Raw genomic sequence first — 21447 nt, 5'->3', positions numbered from 1 at the left:
ATTCTGGAGAGATAATTGTGAAATTCACCTGTTCAGGCCCCTTCCGGTTTCCATTGGCTAAAGAAAGTCACCTTCAAAGGAGCTGGAACATATATGGGTCTGAGTACAAAGTACAACTTATAGTCCATTGTCCTGGAGCTTAGGACCTGCAGAAAGGACCATCCTCAAGGAAGATATGGAAACAAGAAACTGAGAGCGAGGTCTTGAGCCCCTGATGTATAAGACCACAAGACTAGACTTTTCTTAAGAGACAGTAGGGCTCCCCTGTGCTTAAACTAGGAAAGATAAAATTTTTTGCATTATAATCAGCAGCACAGAGTTTCTACACCTGCAAAAGCCTGGATACTATCGAACTGTCCTGTGCTGATTTGATCCTTAATTGCGAGGCATCTGAATATACTACCCCTTGACTGACAGTTTACCCAAGGGGAGAGAGCCTAAAACTGCGTGAGAGACCCGTGATACTGAATCTGGGAATATCTGGTGTTAATTCTGGGAGGGAATATCCCTGTGATCCATGTGAAAAGCTACCTGAGAAGAGGTCTGCCATTCTGCTTGGGACCCCCAAGAACAGGTAGACTCAGAGCCCTCTTTTGAACCAAAACTCCTGTGGCTTATCAGTTTAGTATTGCCCCCGAAGCCTATAGTGAGGGTGAAGGAAAATCCCCCTGAGTAGTGTCCATCTACCCAGTAAGAAGATGTCATGTGTGTCCTTGAACGAACACAGTAGTTTGCTACAAGGGTGACATCCACCCAGAATAGTATTTCTCTTGGCCTCTGAATTTGGACAACAGTGACCAGTATTGGGAGTAGGGACCTGAGATGAGGAAGGACCTTCCATAACTACTATTAGCAAGATTATGAATTTTGGTTCCTGAAGTTCTAGGACTTCAAGAGACCATTAACTCTTGTAGAGGGTGAACTGCACAACCCATTCGAGATTGGTGTGTTTGCTGCTCTGCACAAGAGCTCCCAAGAAGCATGGTTGAAATGTTGTGGCCCTGTCTTGAACAAGATCTGACCAGGCAATATGGAGGATTCATGGAAAGGAGCTCCTAGCATTACTTTCCTCCATCAATCAAGACTCACCATCTGGTAACCTGTCCAAGAGCTGTTTGATCCTTCATAGGGATGCTCTGCATACTATTACCTGCAGGAAGGTCATTGTGGCCCTTCAATGGATGCAGGGCCAAAACAGGAGGACTTTGATCTGGAGCCACTGCATATAGCTACCTGGAATGAGGGAGATTATAGAAAAAAATGTTTAAACAGAGATTCAAATGTTTCTACCATGGAGATCACTGATTGTTGTGCATCCCTCTATTTATGGTTTTACATAGGAACAACCCTCCCTACCTCAAGTGACCAAAACACTTTATTCTTCTCTTCACCAGGAAGAGAATATAAAACCTTTGGTTTGTTCATCAGGATACACCCTCTGACTACCTAGGAATATAGAATCCGCTTTGCAGATTAACATCTCTTATGGCCTTTGTCACCAGTTTCTCTTTTCCAAAGAATCTCCCCACTGAGTTTACTATCCTTTCTGAGAGGGCAGTGTCCATTTCTGTCTGCTAAACCGACCATCTCCTCCTCTTGCTCCGGTCAGTGGAATACCCCAGTGTCCCAAAGATAGGCAATTAACTTGCAGTTCCTTCCAAGCAGGGACACACAGATTAGGGCTAGGCTTAAAGCAAAATCTCTAGGTGTGGCTGAAGCAGGTCACCCAGGATTTTTTTATTTGCAAGCTGCACATGTTTTTAATGCATCCTAAACCTAATCTTACAGGAAATCTGAGAAGCTTCACTTATGTAAAGGGGCAGAGAGTGAGTTCTGCAGGTGTTCCCACTATTGCTTTTCTATGTGGGAGGGAATGGGGAGGAGAGGGGAACTCTGATATGCATGTGACGCCACCTGCTGAAATATTCTCTCAGTAGAGAACTGAACCTGTGCAGACTGTGCCATGCCTAAGGGTAGATATGTAGTCTTCCTGAACTTCCCTATTCCTCTATCACAGTATAAGAGAAAATAAAGCACCTGGTGTGCATTACTTGTAAATTTTCAGCATAAAACAGAAATAAAAATGCTGGTAATCCCTTTAGAACAGGAATGCCAACCAGGTCTTATCCCACATACACTGCATGGGCCACAGCGTAATCTGGGGAACATGTCCGGTTTTGCTTTTGACTGGATGCTAAACTTTGCACCTGCCCACCTGGCACGTGCTTGCATGCCTGCACCCAAACCAGACCAAACACACCGGCTGATGCACTGAACTTCTATGACTTAAAGGGAGGTGACACTGCAGCTATTTCCATACATACTGAAAGCAAGCATAGGGAAAGCGGATTGCACTCACCTAGCTGGTGCCTGCTTGCCTGCCTGCTCACAGGCCAGAATATAACGCACCATCTAACATGCTGAAGTTCATGACTTACTGCAGCATGACACCTCCATTTATTTCCAGACATACTTGGAAGCAAGTAGAAGGAAAGAGGGGGGCAGCATGATCACTTTAGAACCCCTGATTTTGTCAATTTCAGAACCCATGATTGTATTTCAGTCAAACAGCAGTGATGCAGACTAGATGGCAGGCTGAAAACTAGCAGTACTGAAGGCCCTTTACTTTTCCAAAAGGTTTAATCAATCATTGCTCAAGGAATGTAGGATCAGAAGGGGGGAGGATCTGGCACCCCTGGTCTCTATAGACTGGCCTCTGCCATTGCTAGCCCTCTAGTCTCTTCCCTAGGAGAGAGGATTCTGGCACCCACTGGGTTTAGTATCTCTGGGCTCTGTGAACCAGCCTCTGCCAATCCTAGCCCTCTAGTCTGTTCCCAAGAGGAGAGCAAAATCAGCCGCAAAGGACTGTTGCCTGCTGCATCTGGCAGACTCTTATCTGTATTTCATCAGGAATCCAAAACTACAGCCTTCCCAGGAGTGGCCTACTCATAGTTGTCTCCACCATCTACTGGAGCCAGAGAAATACTGAGGAGACCAGTGTAGTTCCAGCAGCTTTTAAAGGGGGGTTAAGTGTTCTGAGCTTGGAGGTGTACGTAATCTACTTGTCTGCACTGCTGTAGCATAGATGACAAGGAATGTTTCTTTTAATATATTGCTGAGTTGTCCTCTCAAAGGCTGCTGGGCTACAGCCATATCAGCCTGCCTACCTCTACTATGACTGCCAATGTCCTAGAAGTCAGCTCAGACTCTACATATGATGATTTAATAAAATGCTTTCCACACTTCACTGCATCCTTCAACACACTTGTTCTCCTCCTTGGGGGGGGGGGGGGGGGATCTTTGTGAACCACTATAATTTTAAGCATGCACATATACAAATATTGAACCATATACAGTGGGTGCACCTGTAGGGCAAAAACCTGATCAGTCTATTGTGGGGAATGTAAGGCCAGAACAAGAATAACATGGATTCTACTACAAAGCACTATGGACCTGTGACACTGTAGTTTTTGCTATTCTTCCTATGTGTGAAGAATCAAAGATAACATTTTTATTTCTTTCCTTGTTTACTTGCTGAAACCGATGCCTATATCTCTCTCCCAGAGAAGTGGTGACAGATTTTTATTGATTTCATTCATCGATTTAAAAAAAAACTCTTATTTCCCATACCATCTACAATTCTGGGTGGTATTTTAAAAACATACCTAAAAGTTAATAAAAACAGACCAGCTTGGGACTTCAGCATTCCATAGCTGCATTCCATCTCTCTGCACTGAAGACATGGTACATTTGACTTGTTTATGATCGTGAATGTCTGATTTGGTTCTGCTAACATTGGTGAGCTCTGATATAGCCAGTCACAGACATTGTTTCCAGAGTTCAGGCATGGTCTACAAACAGCACTGATAACAGAAAATGTACTAATTTGCAAGCAGAGACAGACTGAGCTTTTTGCTCTCTCATGCGCGCTCATATTATTCGTCTGTGCCACTTTTGGTTTTTGGCTATTTTTCTTTACTTGGCTTTTGCTACTGGCTTATTGCCATATTTCTTTGTGAAACCTGTATCGCGCAGATTTATCCAAGTCACTGAGGGCAGGAGTACTTTGAGATATTATTCCAGGAAAGACCAACAAGATTCTCACAGACTTTACTGGACATGACACTTTATTACTCTTTATGCCAGATATGCAGCTCACCCCCTGAAAATAATTGGGTGGCTGGAGCCCGTGTTATAAGAATTGATTGAGTTACCTTGATGCAGAGCCCATTCAGAAATGGACCAGATGTCAGCCATTTGTCACAAAAGGGTGTTTGGCTGTATTGTCATTGTTCTTAGGGGACGGGAACATTTTCCTGAGACTTATGAAGTGAGTGTCAAACTTTTGAATATTTTGGTTTTGTTTCATTAGGAAATTATTAGTTGTTATAGGAAGTATGTTAAGATAGGAGCGAAGTTACTAATGAAAGAAATATTGCTAGCTTTTTTCACCTGTTCTAACTTTGAGCTGCGCTCGCACACTCTCTCTCGCGCCGCTGCCTCTGCCACCAACGATAGCTGTCTGTCCTGAGCTTTTCACCCGCCTGCCCACCTGCCTACCTACCTGTTCCAAAGTTTTGTTTTCTTTTTTCTCTTCAGAACACTAACAGAGGCAGCGTTCCACATTCAGCTGCCTGCCCTGTGTCGACTCACGAGTCCTTCTTTGTCTCTGCCGTGCCCCTGCGGAAACAGGAAGTTACAGCAAAGGAGGCGGGACACGGCAGAGAGAAAGAAGGACTGCAGAACCAACGCAGGGGAAATGTTTAGCGATGATGGCAAGGGAGGGGCAGGGTGCAGGAGAAAGACATGGGGAGGGAGGAAATTTTCACCTGACCTGGGCAAGGGGTGGGAGCGCAGGAGAGAGACATACTGGACTCTGGACTCAGTGGAGATTAGAAAAAGCGGTAGACAGCCAACGGGGTGAGCCCATCACACTGGTTCATGCAAAAAGATACATTAGAAATAAGGGACTGCCTATGGCTGGTCAATCTGTAAAAGGTTTAAAGCTGTTCCAGTTGGATAGGCTGTGCCTTCAAAGGTGGAGTAGATAAGATTTTTTTAAAAACTTATTGGACAGCTTTTTAATTTATTTGAAAGCTTCCCAAAGAAACAGCAGTTATAAACTCATTTTGTGCTCATTTTTCTACACTGTCCTATACAATACAGATGGCAAACTTTTAGTGAGACTAACCTGTTTCTTGATGGGTTCATCTTAACTGTTGTTTATAATATGCCATGGGAAGCCTGGTATTATAAATATTGGAAGTAAAATTAAACTCTCCATTTATTGGGGCACATGGAATCACATCTTCACCTGGACATGGATTGAGAGGAAAACAAGGGAGAGAGGAGAATTGCTGGACGTGGATGGAGGGAAGGGCAAGGGAGAGAGGAGAATTGCTGGACATGGAGGGAAGGACAGGGGAGAGAGGAAAATTGCTGGGCATGGATGGAAAAGAGGAAAGGAAGAGAGGAGAATTTCTGGACATGGATGGAGAAGAGGAAAGGGAGAGAGGATATTTGCTGGACATGGATGGAGGGAGGGGAGAATTGCTGGACATGGATGAAGGAGGGCAGGGGAGAGAAGAGAATTGCTGAGCATGGATGGAGAGGAGAGCAGGGGAGAGAGGAGAATTGCTGGACATGGATGGATAGAGGGGAGGACAGGGAAGAGAGGAGAATCACTGGATATGGATAAAGGGGAGGGAAGAGGAAGGAGATGCACATGGATGGAGGGGAGGGGAAAATGCTGAACATGGATGCAAGGGATGGGAGAGAGGAGAAATGCTGGACATAGATGGAGGGGGGAAGGAAGAGAAAAAAGAAGAAGATACAAATGGATGGAGATAAGGGAAAGGGACGAAAGGAGAAAAACTGCACATGGATGGAGAAAATGTGACTCTTTGCAAGTCACTTAACCCTCCATTGCCCCATGTAAGCCGCATTGAGCCTGCCATGAGTGGGAAAGCGCGGGGTACAAATGTAACAAAAATAACAAAATAGGCAAAAGCTGGATCCACTCTAACTCTTCCAGTCAAGTCTGCGGAGGACCCAGTTTTATGTATGTATGTAGGGCATGAAGTGAAGAAGAAAGGAGGAAAATAAAGAAATAAATGGACATGAAGCCCTGAAAACGGAGTTAAGATAACAGATAGACAGCAGCAGAATCAGATACTGGGACCAACATGATCAGAAAAATAAAGTCACCAGACAGCAAAGGTAGAAAAATAATTTTATTTTCATTTTAGTGTTTGGCAAATGTCCAATTTGAGAATTTACATCTGTCTTATTTTGCACTGTATATGAGTTAACATGTTTCTTTCTGGTAGTGTTCTGCATGCAGAGTCTAGCTTCTTAGGATTTCAGGTTAATTTTTGCCTGTATTTGAAGAGGGGCTATCTGTTCTGCATGTGTGACTGCAAGGCCAAGTGTCTGAATAGGGATCTGTTTGCTAGTTCTGAGAGTTTGATAACATATTGTGTTTCATATTTTGCAAGACTGTTCTCCTAATTCCTGGTCTGTGTACTAATTTGGTTTGTGTCATTTTGGGTATACTGGAGCTGTACCAGCTTATAGAAATGATTTATAATGGAAAAAAATAACAAGTTATTTTTCTTCTCCTATACTGGTTTAATATTTTCATTGATCTCTTTTACTAGCCCTGGTGCATATATATAAGCAGGTGTGTGGCTACTGAAGGGGTGGAGTCAGATAGTGGCCCCACCCCTAAAGTTATCCATAATGAGTACCGGTACCTTTTTCCCTACAAAAAAAGCACTGGGCAGCACTCAGTAGAGATGTCTGTATCCAGGCAGAGGTCAGGCAGCAATCAGAAGAGATGTCGGTATCCAGGCAGAGGTCAGGTCAGGCAGCATTCAGAAGAGACGTCCGTATCCAGAGGTCAGGAAATAGCAAAACTCGCAACACAGAAACAGAACCACAGTGGAAGACCAATACTGAGGCTCTGAGTGAAGAGAGAGGTTGGAATAAAAAGGGAAGGCATCTGACATCAGAGCTCCATCCCCATGCCGCCAGTGAGACGCCCAGGTGAGATGCCCAGGCGAGAATGTGCCAAATAGCCCCAGCCAGTACCCAAAAGCTGACCACCGGAGCCAGACCACCGCCAGAATGGCCATGCTTGTACGCACCAGAAGTCAAAGGAGCGGGCTGCCTCCGAGCACGGCAGGTGTCAGTAGGGCACGGGAGAACCCAGTACGTGACAGTGTAACAAACTTGGGGTCCAAAACCTTCTGGATGTGAAAAGGCAGCAACGTGTGCCTAGGCATTTGAGGTGTTATTAAATTACCTTATGCTTGCGGAGACCTGCAGCTTATAAACAAGTCATAAAACAAGATAGATACATCAGCTACTTTGCTCTGTGCCCAAACCTTGTTGCTCTGTGCTTGAAGCAAAAAAGATGGCCTCTAGGAAACAAGAATAGAGTAAATGAGTAGCCCAGTGACTGAAAACCAAGGAAACCATGGTTCAGTTCCCAATGATACTCCTTGAGACCTTGGGAAAGTCACTTCACCCTCCATAGCTTCAGGTACAGACTTGGACTGGAAGGTCTCCCAAGGAGCTGGAAATACCCACTAAATCTCACCTGAATCTATCAGTGAAAATGTATAGGCTAACTCCAAATAAGCAAACGTATAGGGACAGGAATAGTATGATTCATTGGTCAAAAGTAAGGCCTCATTCTGTGCAAATAAATTTAACAGGACTTACTCCGGACACAGATGGGTGCGCCCTTTAGTCTGAGAGACAGTTGAATGTACTGATATAACGGGAAAGCAGAACAAAGGCTATCTGTTCACCACCACTAATTCAAACTTGCACATATACACCCCTATGACGTTCTGTCTATATCAAAAATATTTTACTACTAGTAGAAAAGGCCCATTTCAGGCACAAATGAAACAGGCGCTAGCAAGGTTTTCCTTAGAGTGTGTATGTTTGAGAGAGTGTGTGTGAGAGTGACTGTGTGAGAGAGAGAGAGAGAGTGAATTTGCTAGTGAGTGTGTGTGAGAGTGACTGTGTGAGAGAGAGAGAGAGTGAATTTGCTAGTGAGTGTGTGTGAGTGACTGTGTGAGAGAGAGAGTGAATTTGCTAGTGTGTGTGTGTGACAGAGTGAGTGAGACTGAGTGTGTGTCTGTGAGAGAGAATGTGTGTGCCTGGGGTTCCTCCCTCCCACCGAGTTCCAGTGTCCCCCTTTCCTCCGTGTTCCAGGGTCGTCGTCCCCCCCCCCTCCGAATTCCAGGGTAGTCCCCCCCCTTTTTTTTTTTTTTTTTGTACAGGTGGTGCATTCCCCCCTCGCCTCTCGTCCCCTCCTCCGAATTCCAGACCCCTGTCCCTCCCCTATTCCAGACCCCCTCCCTCCCCCCCACTCTCTCCCCCCCTCCCTCCATCCGAATTCCAGACCCCACCTCCCTGCCTTCCTCCCTCTGATTTGCAGACCCCCCCCTCGGAGTTCCTGACCCCTGTCACCCCCGTCACGACCATCTCGAGCCCCCCTTCCTGCCGCCAAACCTCCCCCGCCGCATCACGTACCTGTGTTGGCGGGGGACCCCAACCCCCGCCAGCTGAAGTCTCCTCGGCCGGTGTGGACGAATGACGTGATCAAGTTTGAATCAGTTTGTGCTCGTGCGTCTGACGTACGCACACAAACCGATTCCAACTTGATCACGTCCCCTGGGTTTTCGGCGTAATGCGTCCATTGACGTCAGCTGGGGCTTCAGAGCCCAGAGTTACGGACACAGGCAGCCAGACTCATAGAACATTGGAGGTGAGTATTATTATATAGGATAAGGCACCTGAACACAAACAGGGAGAGAGAGAGCGAGAGAGAGAAAAAACATTGAATGATTTTTTCCAGCACACAGGTGTTCTGACCTCGTTACTACTGGCCTAGAGCAAGGGATAAGCTGCTTGAGCAAGGACTTTTCTTTAGGCAGAAGGCAGATATACTTTTTCATGGGACTGGCTTTTTTTTTTTGTTACATTTGTACCCCGCACTTTTTCCCACTCATGGCAGGCTCAATACGGCAGGCAGTGGAGGGTTAAGTGACTTGCCCAGAGTCACAAGGAGCTGCCTGTGCCGGGAATCAAACTCAGTTCCCCAGGACCAAAGTCCACCACCCTAACCACTTAAGCCACAGTATCTGTATGATTTAGAAGAAAGAAGAATTAAAATGGAAAAATACTACATTTTATTTCATCAAACATCATTACATATTTAACATAACTCCACAGCATCTAATAGCTGTAGAATTACTTGTTGAAGTACTGGTGGAATCTCGGAGACAATGAGCAGCATTTTAGTAAGGTCATCCAAATCAGAATATGGATGTCCAAGTCTATACGTCACATGTAGAAGTCCATTTTTCATACGTTTTAGAACAGGATCTGCCGACATACAGCCTATTCTAAAATACATGAACAGTGGATGTCCATGACATCCAGCTTGAACATCTATTTTACAAACTGAAACATCCAAATTTTGAACAGTACAAAACAAAGGACATAGATGTCTTTGTGACAGCATAGTAAAGTCCATGTTATAAGGTGGTCACATTGATGTTTATTTGGAACACAGGGGAGTTGCCTAATGGTTAGAACAGTGGCCTGAGAACCAGGGGTCCCAGGTTCAAATCCATGTCAACTGTTTGTGATTTTTATTTTTATTTTAAATTGTGAACCCACCAGTGACAAAAGAATACCTGTTGTATCCGAGTGTACACTGCATAAATAGCCTTCAGGCTTGTAGGTTTCATATACATTCAGGTACAGGAGGTATTCAAGCTTCTCCTTCTTACCTACAAATGCACTCAGTCTGCTGCCCCTCACTATCTTTCTACCCTCATCTCCCCTTACGTTCCCGCCCGTAACCTCCGTTCACAGGATAAATCCCTCCTCTCAGTACCCTTCTCCACCACCGCCAACTCCAGGCTCTGCTCATTCTGCCTCGCCTCACCCTATGCTTAGAACAACCTTCCTGAGCCCTTACGCCAAGCCCCCTCCCTGCCCATCTTCAAGTCTTTGCTTAAAGCCCACCTCTTCAATGCTGCGTTCGGCACCTAACCCTTACCGTTCAGTGAATCCAGACTGCCCCAATTTGACTGCCCCTATCGGACCAACCGTTCACTTGTCTATTAGATTGTAAGCTTTTTGAGCAGGGACTGTCTCTCTTTGTTAAATTGTACAGCGCTGCGTAACCCTAGTAGCGCTCTAGAAATGTTTAGTAGTAGTATTTTCTGTCCCCAGAGGATTCACAATTTTAAAAAAAAATCACAAAGAATTGAAGTACAATTTGAACCTGGGTCCCTTTTATAAGAGGAGATAAGCATTGCCTTACTGGGACAAACCGAAGGTCCATGAAGCCCCTTATCCTGTTTACTACAGTGCCCAATCCAAGTCACGAGTATCTGGCAAGATTTTTCTTTTAGGAAATCCAAACCTTTTTTAAACCCTGCTAAGCTAACTGTCTGGCAAAAAATTCCCCTTTATCCGATTTTAAATTTACTACTTAGTAGCGTCATTGCTTGTGCTCTAGCCCTGGTGTTTTTGGAGAGTAAAAAAGTGATTCACATCTACCTGTTCTACTTCATTCAGTATTTTATAGACCTCTATCATATCTCCCCTCAGCCGTCTTTTCTTCAAGCTGAAGAGCCCTAGCCTCTTTAGCCTTTCCTGCTAGGGAAGTTGTTCCATCCCTTTTATCATTTTGTCGCTCTTCTCTGAACTTTTTCCAATTCCACTATATCTTTTTTGAGATGCAGTGACCAGAATTGCACACAGTATTTTCGCACCATGGAGGGATACAAAGGCATTATAATATTCTCATTTTTGTTTTCTATTTCTTTCCTAATAATTCCTAACCTTCTATTTATTTTCTTAGCCATTTACCTATTCTACTACAGGGCAAATCAAACAAGTATGTTTATTCACTCAACATACAATTAAATTGTCTAATTTTTTTTTTTTTTTTAAAGGTGTGGTCAAGGCATTTAGCATAGCTGAGTTTAATCCTGCAGGAAAATTCTTAAACCATTATTTGCCATATAGTCTTGGGAAGTCACTGCTTACCTATGGGAACCATAAGGTATAGATCTACTCTATAGGATCCTGCCAAGTACTCATGACTTGAATTGGCCACTATTGGAGCCAGGATGTTGGACTTGATGGACTTTTGGTCTGACCCGTTATGAGATTTATGTTCTTATTACTTGTATATTTTGATCCCTCTTGGGGTGGGGGGTGGCGTTCACAGCTTGTCTGCTCATGAAATTATTTATGAACTAGTAAAAAAGGCCCGTTTCTGAAAGAAATGAAATGGGCGCTAGCAAGGTTGTCCTGTAATGGCAATTATGATTTTAAGGGAACTGTTAGGAGAGAGTATGTGTGAGAGTGAGTATGTGATTGAGAGAGAGACTGTGTGTGAGTGAGTGAGTGAGTGTAGTGTGTGTCCCGTGTGCACCAATTATGCTTTGTCCCCTGCATTCATCCATATGCAGCAAACGTCCTCTGTGCCCTGCCCCCTTCATCCATCCATGTGCAGCATCTCTCCCCTGCCCCCTCCATCCATCGTGGTGCAGCAATTCTCCTCTGTCCCTTGCCCTCCCCCCTACATGTGCATCAACTCTGCATTCTCCCCTAGCCTCTCCTCCATCCACCCATATCCAGGGCCCCCCTCCCTACCTCTCTCTCTCTGTGCCCTCTGAGTTCCAGGCCCCCTCCCTACCTCTCTCTCTTTGTGCCCTCTGAGTTCCAGGCTCCCCTCCCTTTTGAGTTCCAGGATTCCCCCCCTTCCCGTTGAGTTCCAGGATCCCCCCCTTCCCTTTGAGTTTCAGGACCCCCATTCTTGTTCGAGTTCCAGACCCCCCTCCCTCCGAGCTCCACGCCCCCGCGCCTCCCTTCCTCTCTCTCTCTCTGCCCTCCAAGCACGACCTGTCCTCCGGCAGCCCCGCGCCTTCCTAAGTGCTGGCTGTATTTTCAAAATTCTTACCTTGGGGTGCGACATCCACAGTGAAGGCGAGCAGTGCTTCAGACTGCCTTCGCATGTGTCTCAGCTCTGCCTCTGGTCTGGCCCTCATTTCCTGTTTCCGGAAGGGTGGAACCAGAGGCAGAGCTGAGACACATGCGAAGGCAGTCTGAAGCGCCGCTCGCCTTCATTGTGGACGCCGCACCCCAAGGTAAGAATTTTGAAAATACAGCCAGCACTTAGGAAGGCGAGGGGCTGCCAGAGGACAGGTCGTGTTTGGGGGGCAGAGAGGGAGGGAGGGAGGCGCGGGGGCTGGCAACTATACAGAGTTCCCTGCCGTTGGTTGGTTGCCTTATGCTGCTGTCGTACCGTTTCTTTGCCTCTGATACGTCCCTCATGCTGGTGATGTCGCATTCCTTTGCCTAGCAACTCTGCAGCGTTCCCTTCCCTCTTACTGTTCCGCCCTCGAAGTCATCACGTTTTGATGCGAGGGCAGGACAGAGAGAGATGGTTACAGAGTTACGAACCCTTCACTGCAGTCTGCCACGGAGTCAGCTTCAGAACGTTGGAGGTGCAAATTATTATAGTAGATAAGTTAGGTGTTTTTTCATTCTCCAGTTCAGTCAAGTTAGAATTACCGTCTTTCAGTATATTATCTTAGCCAGATTCAGTGATGGAGCCCTCAAGTGTTTTTGTATATATGTACTTCTAGTGCTTGCCTTCTATTTCCATTGCATAGATGTGAGATTCACTGAGATGGCCACTTCCCTTTTTTTTACAGGAAAAACTCAACAACGTTAATGCTGCCCTTTCCAACGAATATGAGTGTCGGAGGCGCATGTTAATGAAACGTTTGGATGTGACTGTGCAGTCCTTTGGCTGGTCGGACAGAGCAAAAGTAGGTGCATAGAACAGAATCCTATTGTCTTTTCTGTACCTTCTGTTTACTGGAAGCCACCCTGACTTAGGATTTCAAAACAAAATTCCTAAGAAGAAAAGTCAACTGAATGCTACACAAGGCACTTGTCTGTCATTTTTCAAATTATACTTTTCCCAGGCTGAGAGTAAAGGATACTGTCCTGAAGTGAACCCCCTCCCCCAGATCCGAAGGAAAAGAGGGTCTACTGCCATGATCCTCCTGAAGGAGGATGACAACTACTGCCCAGACTTGATCCACACCAGAATAGTGGTAGAGATGTAGGTAGACTTCTGTTTTGGCCCCTCCCTCTTTAGAGAAAGCAGCTGCTACAACCTAAACCTCTGTGGATTAGGAGAGGGTCTGCTATTCTTATGTTGAGAGGGGGGTCAGGGAAGGGATTCCTGACTGAGGTGAGCAGTATAAGGGACCATCTGTAATGACGGTCAAATTAGTGATGCAGGTTTTCAAGTCTGCATGAACCTTATAAAAAGAATGTCAAATAACATTTATATGGCATCTTAACAAGAGCTGAACTCTCTGACATATGATTGAGACAATTTATGCCAGGCATAGAGTGGTTTTTTTTATTCAAAGCCTTCATCCTAGTCTTTTATTCCCAAATGTATTCTGTTATGTATGTGTATTGTAAACCACCTTGAATGTTTATAGAGAGATGATATATAAATGTTTTTTAAATAAATACATGGAATGTTTGTTAACAAAATACTAAAAATAAGAGGTATTAATATATACTCACTCCATGTGTACCTTCTTGAAACACACCAATTCTACCACACTGCAAAAGGAAAATGAATAGAAAGTGCATTAGATTCTACTACCAAATACTATAGAGGAATAAGAGCTAAACAACATAATTGTGTGTGAAAAAAAGGCAATCAAATTTAGCTATTGCAAGTGGTAATTAAAGCTTCTCTCCAACCCTAGATGCTACCAGTGGACAAGTATATAAGAGAATGTTTCTTGCATGGCAACGGCATAGGTAGTAGATACCCACTCCACACTGAGAATGGCAGGCAACCTTAGCCTCTGTTCTAATGCTGAAATGTCCAGTGTGCATAAAAAATAATTAGTTGAGAAGTGGCACGGTATAGAAGAGAGCTAGATTCAAAAAAGTGCAGGAAGCATTGAGGAGCTTGACTGTAACTCAATTAGGCATACTACTTAGAAAATTTGATTTGATTTAGTGTATTTAATATTCTGCCATTACTTTTTGTTATTCACATCATGGCAGATTACAATAATAAATAAATGACTTCACTTGCAAACAGGAGCAGTTCATGCAGGAAGGGGTACAGATAATGCTGCATCCCTAATCCAGTTGCAAAAGCAAAAAATATATAGCCTCTCTCTAAGCCAAACTAATGATCTTGTTCAAAATCAAGATGAAGCAATCTAGTCGCCATGTTAATTCAGAGACTAGGGAAGAAAGTACAGAAAAATACTTTGATGAAGGTGCAGATAGATCTCTGCCAAAAGGCAGGTCATATGTAGTGCACTAGAAGACCAATAATTGAAAGCAAAAAAGAAAGAAACATGGGGGTTGTGGTAGATCTTCAACCTATGGTGGTCAGCGTTTTTATAAATGCTGACCGCTGTGGGCTGAATTAGACCTGAATATTCAGTGTCGGGCCAGCATTCCAGGCAGGATCAGGCTAACTATCCAACCATAGTTATGACAGCTGAATATCAATGACTTGGGTGGGCACAGTGATTTAACTGGGCTTGAACATTTCCTGCCTGGTTAAATTGCTCAGAATATCAGCCAGAGATTGAATAAATAGTAACATTTAGTTATTAAATGAATGACTGCAAAAAGGTTGATAAATAACAAAACCCTAGGCACAATACTTCCATTTTATTTCTTGTTCATATATCTTTATTAAATCTACTAGGCAGACCTGCACGTCAAAAAAATGATCAAAACTAGAAACACCAATATGCAGAGCAAAGCCTCCATTTTTCAGTTGTTCCCTCCTCCTCCAACCAAAAAAAATACATAGATAAAATCAAATCAGGCCTTGTCTCCTAGGCCTAATCACCACCACTACACCCACCCTCATCCCTTCCTACTCATATAAGCGGCCATTCCATGTTCCTCAGCTGTCCCTCCCCTATTCATTTTTTTTTTTAATTTATAGAAGACTTTATTAAGCATTGCATAAGATAAACATTACATACTCAGTATACGAGATTATATTGTTTTCACACATTATGAATCTAACATTGAGTATCTAGCATGAGAACTCTTCATCACCAACACAATGTTATAACAATAACCTATTGTACTTCCAATAACTTTTTAAATTTTATACAGGTGTTCCCTAACTCCCCCCCCCCCCCCCTCTCCTCCTATCTTCCATTCTCTGTCAAAGTCTAATAGTACAGGTATTGTCTAGATCCTTTTGTATGTTTTAAGAAGGAGTCCCAAATCTTTTGCCATTTTGGCAGACTTTTCCCTTTCACAGCAGTCAAACTCTCCATCTCACAAATGTAGCTCACTTTAGTAAGCCAACCCCTCATTGAGGGCACTTGTGGCATTTTCCAATTTCTTGCCATATGGACTCGAGCCGCTGCCAAGGAGTTCCTCACCAATCCCCACTGTTCAGATGTAATGCCCTTGGGTCTCTGCCCTAGCAAAAAGATCAAAGGATGCCACCGCACAGATCTACCGAGCCATACTTGAAGTCGAGAGTGCACACCCTTCCAATAGGCCTGCGCTTTAGGGCACTGCCACCAGATGTGTCCCATGGTCCCTTCCCCCCCCCCCCCCCCCCCCCACACTTCCTCCAACAACACTTTGAGACCTGTGGAAACATGTGGTGTAATCTAACCGGGGTCAGGTACCATCTATAGAATACCTTTATAGCACTCTCCTGCATGGCCACTGAACGGGAGGATCGCAGCAAGCTCTTCTCTAAGGTCAGCCAGCCTGTCTCCTGTAGTGTAAACTGTAGCTCCTGTTCCCACCGTTTTCTATGCAATAAAGACATTTTGGAGCCTTTCACTAAGTAGGCATACGGGTAAGATATCAGTCCTCTCTTACCCTTTGAATCTACACACACCTCCTCTAAAGGGTGAACATCCCTCTTCAGACATCCCATGTACACCCTCCCCTTCAAGAAATGTTATAATTGCAGATGAGCGTATCGGTCCCCTTGTGCAAGGCCAAAAGCAGTCTCAAGAGACTCAAAGGGTACAATAGTCTCTCCCACATGTAATTGTCCCAACATGTCCAGTCCCACTTCCGCCCATCTGTAAAAAATGTTATTTCCTATACCAGGACGAAACAGAGGATTGTCCACTATCGGGGCCAGTCCTGACACCAAGGGTTGCCATTGTGGAAATATAAGATCCCAATAATAAAAGGTAGCCTGTACCGTAGGCGGGAACTTATCCACCCTCCCTCTATATTTACCAGCAAGCCACATTAGATGTCCCAACTTTCGAGACCCCACCAAAGTTTGTTCAATGTCTACCCACAGCTTGTGGTCCTCTCGTCTGAACCAATCTACTGCCGCCCTGGATTGTGCTGCGCAATAGTACCAGAGGAGGTTGGGCACCCCCAAACCTCCCTCCCGTCTATGTTTATATAACAGGGCTCGAGGCAGCCTGGGTCTCTTTTGATTCCATACAAATCTAATCAAGATATCCTGTAGCCCAGACAGGAAAGCTCTAGATAACCGCAGAGGGAGTACCTGAAACAAATACAAAAGACGAGGTAAGATGTTTATTTTTATTGCCGCTATCCTCCCAAGCCAGGAGAGGCCCATAGACCTCCATCTATCCAAATCTCTCTGCACTTCCCTCTTAAGGACCGGGTAGTTGGCAGCAAACAGCTCAGACAACTTGCCAGTGATTTTCACCCCAAGATAACTCAGTGCACTACCTTCCCACTTAAAAGCAAAAGACGATTTCAATGTATCCATCAAGTTCGGGGGGATTGCGACCGCCATTCTCGTTGATTTGCTAGTATTCAGTTTGTAACCCAACACCCTCGCATATTCCTCTATCACTCTCATGAGATTAGGAAGAGAGATCAGTGGGTTTGTTAAGGACAGGAGAACGTCATCTGCGAATAATGCTATTTTGTATTCTCGTGTTCCCACCCTAACTCCAGCAATATATCTTCATTATCTCGAATCGCCTCTGCCAAAGGTTCCATCGCCAGGGCAAATAGTAAAGGGGACAAGGGGCATCCTTGTCTCGTTCCACGACCCAGTGGAAATGCCTCAGAATTCCCTCCATTCACCCTGACACAGGCCGTCGGCGAAGAGTACAATGCCTGAATCTAGGCTCGATATTGCTGGTCAATCCCCGCTCTATGCATGACCTTATCCAGATATCCCCAATGGACCTGGTCAAACGCTTTTCCACGTCGAGCCCAAGCAGTACCACTGGTCTAGCCTTTGTCTGAGCTGCGTAAAGTAGGTCCACTGTTCTCCTTATGTTATCCATAGCTTGGCGTTTGGCTACGAAGCCCACCTGGTCCGGGTGAATTAAGCTAGGGAGCACCCACCCCAAGCGATTCGCAAACACTTTTGCCAGTATTTTCACGTCGGAGTTAAGTATCGATATTGGTCGATACGCGGCGCAGTCAGTTCGATCTTTGCCTGGTTTTGGTATCACGGCCACCCACGCCTCCATCATTGTCTTAGGAAGGGGTACTCCCTCTCTTACCAAATTGAGAATCATCGCCAAGTAAGGTGCCAAGACCCCCACATATGCCTTAAAAAAAACTCATTCGTGTACCATCTAGTCCAGGCACTTCCCCCTCGGGAGTTCCTTTATAACCCGCTTGATCTCATCCACCCCCACCGGTTCTTCAAGTTCCCGTCTCTGAGAGTCGGACAAGGTCGGCAAACCCTTGTCCGCCAGGTAATCCTCTATTTTCTCGGTCTGTACAGCAGCATCCTCCTTATATAATGTCTCATAGTATTGGGCAAAGCATTTCCTGATCTGTGCAGATCTATGCACTACCTCTCCCTTGTCATCCCTAACTTTCATGATTTGCCGGTCTGACCTCAGCTTTCTCAGTTTGGCTGCTAATAGTCTGCCTGGCTTATTGGTACCCTCATAAAACATTTGTTTTACCCTTGTGTGTACAAATTGCAAACTGTCCTCGTGCAATGAAGCGATCTCAAGCCTCATATCTTGGAGCCTGCGATAGTCAGACACCGACCCCGTGGCTCGGTATCTAGCCTCCAAAGCTCCCACCCTTTCCATACACTGAATCAATCGTGCTTTATGGGCCCGGGCCTTCTGAGCTGCACATTTAATAAAATATCCTCTTGATACTGCCTTAAAGGCATCCCACACTATTCCTAGGGATGGTCCCGAGTTCATATTGATATCAAAATATTCTTTCATGACGGGGGTAAATCCAGCCACAATTTCCGGATCTTGTAGCAAGCTATTATTGAATGTCCATCTTTTTTCTCTCACCTCCTCTCGTAAGGAGGGGGAGTACCATCCAGACCGGGGCATGATCTGAGATGGTGATGGAGCCTATACCCGTTTCTCCTCCCCCATCAGACAATGTTTTATCAAGAAAGATATAGTCCAGTCTTGAATAAGAAAGGTGCACAGGGGAGTAATAAGTATAGTCACGCCCTCTAGAATGTCCCAGTCTCCACACATCATACATTCCCATTTCTTCTACAAAGTTTTTCAACCCTCGAGAGAACTTAGTCCACTGAAGTAGGGGAAGCTGATCTGTCCAGATTTGGTTGCATAGTGGCATTAAAGTCCCTTGCCACCAGTACCTTACCTATAGCAAATGATTGCAACTCTCTCAGGATATGCAAGAAAAAACCGTCATGCCCCTCATTTGGAGCGTAAACACTAGCTAATGTATATTCCTCCTGCTCCAAAAGTACATTTAGAAAAAGAAATCTACCCTCCCTGTCCCTTTTCAGGTGTAGAATTTGCATCTGGACATCTTTATGGGCTAATATAACCACCCCCCTTTTTTTTGCACCCGTCTCATCCGAGGCACACACCACCTGCGGGTATTGTTTAGATGACAGTAAGCCTTCATGTTTCCTTAATAAATGAGTTTCTTGCAAGAAAACTACATGTGGCTTTATCAGCTGCAATTCACGCATTAAGGCGTGCCTTTTATATGGAGAGTTCAGACCCTTTATGTTGTATGTAAGGAATTTAAGATCTGCCATGGGACATACTCTGATCTGCACCTAGCTTTGATGGAAGACCCCATCCCTTCTCCAATCGCCCCAACTCACCCACACAACCCCCCCCCAACTGAAACTCCACCAACCAGCGCCATTTAGCACTACTTGGGAATCGAAAGAATGTGACCCCCGCCTAAGCAAATCTATATTAACAATACTAACTCTTACAAGAAGAACTGTGACCCCCCCCCCAGTCCCCCCAGCTCTGCACCCCACCAAACATATACATTCACATATGCATATCTGACCACCCGTCTAATAAGTATCTCCAAAACTCCTCTCCCCCAGAGATCTTTTCCCTTAAACTCTTAAGGAGCAAATTGTCCCCAGAACCTGCATAACCGCCAGTCATAGCAGCCCTTCAGTCTTTCAAGTCTTGGATCTCATAGTCTTAGCAGTTTTCTCCACACGCTTCCATCTTTGGAACCGGGCCTTCGTTGCAGGCGCTATCTCCAGTGGCAAAACCGCCATCTGAGTCAGTCCTGCTTCGTGCAATCGCCTCCACGCGGCTCCCACGCTTCGGCATCTGTGCTGCTCTCCGTTTAGATTAAAACATATAGCAAACGGGAAGGCCCATCTATAAGGGATCTTCTCTTTGGTCAGTACTTCTATGACCGGCTTCATTGCTCTTCTCAGGCTCAGGTTAAACAGTGAAAGGTCTTGGAATATCGCTACTCAGGCTCCATTAAATTCCAGGTTAGGAGTCTGAGGGGCCTTCTGCCAGATCTGATCCTTACACACATATGTGGCAAAGTGCACCACTATGTCTCTTGGTCTATTTTCGCTAGGCTGACCCAGCGCTCTGTGAGCCCTTTCTATGCCCATCTCATTGGAGTTAAATTTAGGTCCCATCATTTTGTGCGCATAGAGCACGCACCACTGCTGGAACATCTTCCTTATCTCCATTCTCTTGGATACCATGAAACCAGAGGTTTTGTCTGTGCCCCCGGTTCTCAAGGTCGTCCAGCTTATACTGGAACTCCTCCGCCTGCTCTCCCAGTTTTTTAAGTAGCTGCTACATCTCCTCGTTTTTATCTTGCTGTTCGTCTGCCCGCTCTTCTAGGGCCTCCACCCTACCTCCCAGCTCTCTCAAGTCCACACTAAGAGCATCCACGTGCTCCAGTATCTCTTTCGACGCTCGGATCTCAGCCTGCATTACCTCAAAATATTTTGTGAAGTCCTGCAGAAGCTCTCTCACTGAAGCAGGCTCGCTCCACTCCTCACAGGAAGATGTTGACCTCGATTCCGACAGCCTCCGCATCTTCGGGGATGCATGGCGAACCAGGCCCCGCTCCGTCTGTCTCGTGGAGGGCCGTTCGCTTTCACGCTGCGAAGCGCCGCTTTTTTTGCTCATGTCACGGTTCTGGGTCTTATCGCCTTTATTTTGTAGTCGCGTCTGACTCCGGAGGTGGATTTTTGAGTCGGATGGCTTCTTATTAAAGGTGGGATAGCACGGAGCTACAGTGCTAAGCGGCCATTCAGCCTCGTGACGTCACTTCCTCTCCCCGTCCCTCCCCTATTCTACGTCCCACCAAGTCACTTCACCAGCATCCCTCTCAGGGTAGTGTGGAAGCAAGCATCTTTTGTCATTATCCCCTACTCTTACCAATGAGTACCAGAATTCCAATCACCCCATTCTAGATGTCATTTAACATGTTATTTTGGATCTGTGGAGAGAGAACATCTATGCAATCACCCTAGACAAAAAAGAGAGTTGCTTTTCATGTAATTCACCCCTTTGGCCCACATATGATCCATTCTCATGAACTGGTGTACAGTATTTCTCCAGTGCAGGCTCAATGTGGCTTACATAGAGGGGCATAATCGAACGGAAACGTCTATCTCCATGGGCGTTTATCTCCGAGAACGGGTCCGTGAAGGGGCGGACCGAACCGTATTTTCGAAAAAAATAGACGTCCATGTTTTATTCGACAATTTGTGAGCTGGGCGTTTTTGTTGTTCAGTGATAATGGAAAATGAAAGCGCCCAGCTCAAAAACGAATAAATCCAAGGCATTTGTTCGTGGGAGGGGCCAGGAGTCGTAGTGCACATGCCAGGATACCAACCGGGCACCCTAGGGGGCACTTCTACAAAAACAAAAAAAAAGGTAAAAGAGCTCCCTGGTGCATAGCACCCTTCCCTTGGGTGTTGAGCCCCCCAAATCCCCCTCAAAACCCACCGCCCACAAGTCTACACCATTACTATAGCCCTAAGGGGTGAAGGGGGGCACCTACATGTGGGTACAGTGGGTTTGGGGGGCGGTGTGGAGGGCTCCCATTTACCAGCACAAGTGTAACAGGTGGGGGGGATGGGCCTGGGTCTACCTGCCTGACGTC

The 21447-nt window shown here is 45.4% G+C and overlaps 1 protein-coding gene across 2 annotated transcripts in view; it reads left to right on the top strand.

Moving 5' to 3' along the window:
• Nucleotides 1-21447, top strand: part of FAM98B (family with sequence similarity 98 member B) — a 114153-nt gene that overhangs the window by 59093 nt on the left and 33613 nt on the right. For both annotated transcript variants that reach the window (XR_003943345.1, XM_030214503.1), the window contains exon 6: nt 12762-12878. Coding sequence is in view for 1 of the 2 variants with exons in the window: in XM_030214503.1 (XP_030070363.1) it covers nt 12762-12878 (117 nt within the window). In the remaining variant the exon portion in view is untranslated. The remainder of the gene's footprint in view (nt 1-12761; nt 12879-21447) is intronic.

This window comes from Microcaecilia unicolor, chromosome 9 (assembly GCF_901765095.1).
Source record: "Microcaecilia unicolor chromosome 9, aMicUni1.1, whole genome shotgun sequence".
NCBI lineage: Eukaryota > Metazoa > Chordata > Amphibia > Gymnophiona > Siphonopidae > Microcaecilia > Microcaecilia unicolor.
Note: the sequence above shows the minus strand (reverse complement) of the source record. Positions and strands in the feature narration are given on the sequence as shown.